The following is a 4,899-nucleotide window of genomic DNA, read 5'->3' on the forward strand; positions in this document are numbered from 1 at the left end:
ATATTGTATAGTACAATCTTAATATTTTACTAAATTTACATGAAGGTTGATGAATAAAATCTGTACAAATAGAAGAAGCTGGCATGTCACTGTAAAAGAAATTAACAACCACACTCATCAGACTAAAAGTATTTTTATTTACTGCAACAGTGTGTGGTCCCTTCTTCCTGCCACAGATTCCATTTCCATCAATCTTATGGGATGGAAAGAGGAAGACAAGGAAGGGGATTGGGTAGGGGTGGGCTTAAAGACTGTAATAGGTTGCAAGTACATGCATTTTAGGACTAGATGTATAAATATGATGAAAAATAAAAAAAAGAAAGCATGTAGAGAAAACATTTTTTAACTCATAGTATAATGGGAAAATCAGCTGACAGGGGGAATAGTGAATAAATTGGTGACTAGGAGGCCAGTAATCTTGGTTCATATAATGTAGGATTTTTGATACCTACAGTAATCAGGACATGTATCATATGGAAGTATGCACATAAAACCATATAATTTTATGATAAATAATTTGAGTATTATGAATGAGAAAAAAGTTAGATTGATTTATATTTAATCTATCAAAAATTTTAAATATATGAATATCTCTAAACCGTTTTGCAGACAGTAAGGAAGTTAAAGATTTCATAGATTGCAGAAGGTCTGTAATCATTTTTCCCACTATTCAACTTCTTGAAGGTATGCCAAAACACGTTTTGTTGTTCATGGGATATGAAGTGACCTTATGACTGAGACACAATTGAATAGTAGTTGGTTTGTCACTCTGAATTTACTGAGAGATATAAGAAGGTAGATTGTTGTTCAGGTTTTGATAAAATCAGTTGAAATTTTCAGTACTTCAGGATTTTTCACAGGACATATGTGGACAACATAATAATGGCACATTTACATGATTTGAAACTAAAGTGGTTCAATAAAGAAGTTTTATTCAAGTAATGATTGATGATCAATATACTGAGTAGGAGCTAGATGAAAGTAATTTCTGTGTTTAATAGTTTGCATGACTGCCATATTTAGAAACCATTTTATGTTCAATACTGAAAAAAATTGAGGATGATATTTTATTACTCTATTTTTATACAGATTATGCCTCCAATGCTGACAAATCTCACAGTTGTGATAGAATTTATCCTCATGGGATTTTCTACCAACAAAAATATATGCATTCTTCATTTAGTGCTCTTCTTTTTTATTTACTTCTGTGCTCTGATGGGCAATGTCCTCATCATCATGATCACAATTTTGGACCAGAATCTTCACACCCCCATGTACTACTTCTTGAATAATTTATCCTTTTTGGATCTCTGCCTAATTTCAGTCACCATTCCTAAATCCATTGCCAACTCCTTGTCTCACAGTAACTCCATCTCATTCACTGGCTGCGTTGCCCAGGTCTTTCTGGTGGTTTTTTCAGCAACTACAGAACTACACCTCCTGACAGCAATGTGCTTTGACCGCTATGCTGCCATATGCCATCCCCTGCACTATGAAATCATCATGAACAAAGACATATGTGTTCAGCTGACAGGTGTATCTTGGCTGGGTGGGGGTCTGATTGCTCTGATGCACACAGTTGGTACTTTCTCCTTATCCTACTGTGGGTCTAACATAGTCCATCAGTTCTTTTGTGACATCCCCCAGTTATTGGCTATTTCTTGCTCAGAAAATTTAATGATAGAAATTGTACCTATTCTCATTAGTGTGGTGTTGGATATCTGTTGTTTTATTTACATCATTATTTCCTATGTGAACATCCTTTCCATTGTCAAGAAGATTCCTTCAAGAGAAGGTCAGTCAAAAGCCTACTGCACTTGCCTTCCACATCTGGTGGTAATTATATTATTTCTCTTCACTGGCATCTTTGCTTATCTGAAGCCAGCTTCAGGGTTTCCTTCTATTAGTGACCTTTTAATTTCTATGTTCTACACTATGGTGCCTCCAACCTTCAATCCCATTATATACAGTCTAAGAAATAATGCCATGAAAACATCACTGCAGAGGTTGCTAAAAAAAATATTCACCAAAAAGTGAAAGTTATTTTCTCTTTTTTTTGAATTTTCAATAATAAATACCATCTACAAATTTACACACATTATTTCTTAGTATATTTGCTTCAAATTTTTCTAGAACTCTTTTAGGTTTAAAAAAATTGAGAGGGAATACAGAAATTTTCCATATAACCACTACATCCACAAATGCATAACCTTCATGAGTAACAATATAACTCACCAGAATCACATTTTTTTATTCTTATGTTAATCCCCAAACATTACATCATTAGTTTTAGATGAAGTGTTCCATGATTCATTGTTTGTGCATAACACCCAGTGCTCCATGCAGAATGTGCCTTCCTCAATACCCACCACCAGGCTAACCCATCCTCCCACCCCCCTCCCCTCTAGAACCCTGTTTGTTTTTCAGAGTCCATCGTCTCTCATGGTTCATCTACCCCTCCGATTTACTCCCCTTCATTCTTCCCCTCCTGCTACCTTCTTCTTCTTCTTTTTTTTTCTTAACATATATTGCATTATTTGTTTCAGAGGTACAGATCTGAGATTCAACAGTCTTGCACAATTCACAGCGCTCACCATAGCACATACCCTCCCCAATGTCTATCACCCAGCCACCCCATCCCTCCCACCCCCCACCACTCCAGCAACCCTCAGTTTGTTTCCTACAATTAAGAATTCCTCATATCAGTGAGATCATATGATACATGTCTTTCTCTGTTTGACTTATTTAACTCAACATAATACCCTCCAGTTCCATCCACGTCATTGCAAATGGCAAGATCTCATTCCTTTTGGTGGCTGCATAATATTCCATTGTATATATATACCACCTCTTCTTTATCCATTCATCTGTCGATGGACATCTTGGCTCTTTCCACAGTTTGGCTATTGTGGACATTGCTGCTATAAACATCGGGGTGCATGTACCCCTTCGGATCCCTACTTTTGTATCTTTGGGGTAAATACCCAGTAGTGCAATTGCTGGATCATATGGTAGCTCTATTTTCAACTTTTTGAGGAACCTCCATACAGTTTTCCAGAGTGGCTGCACCAGCTTGCATTCCCACCAACAGTGTAGGAGGGTTCCCCTTTCTCCGCATCCCCGCCAACATCTGTCGTTTCCTGACTTGTTCATTTTAGCCATTCTGACTGGTGTGAGGTGGTATCTCATTGAGCTTTTGATTTGGATTTCCCTGATGCCGAGCGATGTTGAGCACTTTTTCATGTGTCTGTTGGCCATTTGGATGTCTTCTTTGGAAAAATGTCTGTTCATGTCTTCTGCCCATTTCTTGATTGGATTCTTTGTTCTTTGGGTGTTGAGTTTGATGAGTTCCAGAATCACATTTTTTAACAAAGATATACCTACACTTAAACCTCATGATTAATCCATAGTCCATAGTTTACATTAGGGATTCTCTTAGTGCTTTACATCTATGGGTTGGACAAATACATAATGACATACAGTCATCACTATAATGTCTCACAGAGCATTTGTACTACCCCAAAACTCCACCACACCCTGACCATTTTTGTACCCTAACCCCCATCAGACCAGGTATTCAATGATCTTTTTATTGTCTCCATATTTTTGGCTTTCCCAGAATGTCATGTAGTTGGAATCATATAATATACAATCTATTCAGATTGGCTTTCCTTATTTAGTACTATACATTTAAATTTTCTCCATGTGATTTTGTGGCTAGATAGCTCACTGCTATATAATATCCCATTATCTTCATGTACTACAATTATTTATCCATTCACCTACTAAAGAACATTTTGGTTCCCTCCAAATTTTGGCAACTAACAATAAAGCTGCTCTAAACATCCTTGTGCAGTTTTATTTGTGTACATAAGTTTTCTTTGGATAAATATAGAGGGGCATGTTTGCAGGATTGTGTGGTAAAATTATATTCAGTTTTCAAAATTTTAATTCTAGTATGTTTAACATAAAGTGTTATATTAGTTTCAGGTGTGCAATATAGTGATTCAACATTTCCATACATCACCCTGTGTTCAGCACAACAAATGCATTCCTTAATCCTCATCACCTATTTCATTCATCTCTCCACCCACCTCGCCTCTGGTAACCATCAGTTTGTTCTCTGTACTTAAGAGTCTATTTCCTGGGCGCCTGGGTGGCTCAGTCATTAAGCATCTGCCTTCGGCTCAGGTCATGATCCCAGGATCCTGGGATTGAGCCCCGTATCAGGCTCCCTGCTCCGTGGGAAGCCTGCTTCTCCCTCTCACACTCCCCTTGCTTGTGTTCCCTCTCTCGCTGTCTCTCTCTCTGTCAAATAAATAAATAAAATCTTTTTTAAAAAAAGAGTCTATTTCCTATTTTGTTTTGTTTTTGTTTTTTTCTTTGCTTAATTGTTTGGTTTCTTAAGTTCCACATACTAGTGAAATCATATGGTATTTGTCTTTCTCAGACTGACTTATTTCACTTAGCATCATACTCTCTTTCTCCATTCATGTCTTTGCAAATGGAAAGAATTCATTCTTTTTTATGGCTGAATAATATTCGATTTTATACATATATACCACTTCTTATTTATCCATTCATCTATTGATGCTCATTTGGGCTGACTCCATATTTTGGTTATTGTAAGTAATGTTGCAATAAACGTAGGGGTATATGTGACCCTTTCAATATGTTTTTGTATTTTGGGGGTAAATCCTCCAATAATGCAATTAATAGATCATAAGGTAGTTCTATTTTTAACCTTTTCAGGAGCCTCCATACTGTTTTACACAGTGGCTGCACTTGTTTATATTCCCACCAACAGTGTAAGAACATTTCATTTGCTTCACATCCTTGCCAATTCCTGTTTTTTTCTTGTGTTGTTGATTTTAGCCATTCTGTCTGGTATGAGGTGAT

At 36.7% G+C, this 4,899-nt stretch overlaps 1 protein-coding gene across 1 annotated transcript; it reads left to right on the top strand.

Moving 5' to 3' along the window:
* The first annotated feature begins 806 nt into the window (after positions 1-806).
* LOC117999732 (olfactory receptor 14A16-like) lies at positions 807-2,037 on the top strand. Its single transcript, XM_034989076.1, has one exon. It carries the CDS (start codon positions 1,060-1,062, stop codon positions 2,035-2,037), a length of 978 nt encoding a protein of 325 aa, XP_034844967.1. The 5' UTR covers positions 807-1,059.
* Positions 2,038-4,899: the final 2,862 nt, after the last annotated feature.

This window comes from Mirounga leonina, unplaced genomic scaffold (assembly GCF_011800145.1).
Source record: "Mirounga leonina isolate KUSES-001 unplaced genomic scaffold, KU_Mleo_1.0 Mir_472, whole genome shotgun sequence".
NCBI lineage: Eukaryota > Metazoa > Chordata > Mammalia > Carnivora > Phocidae > Mirounga > Mirounga leonina.

Excerpts from the sequence above, each read along its gene's own strand:
- LOC117999732 (XM_034989076.1), top strand. The coding sequence starts at position 1,060 with ATGATATTTTATTACTCTATTTTTATACAGATTATGCCTCCAATGCTG.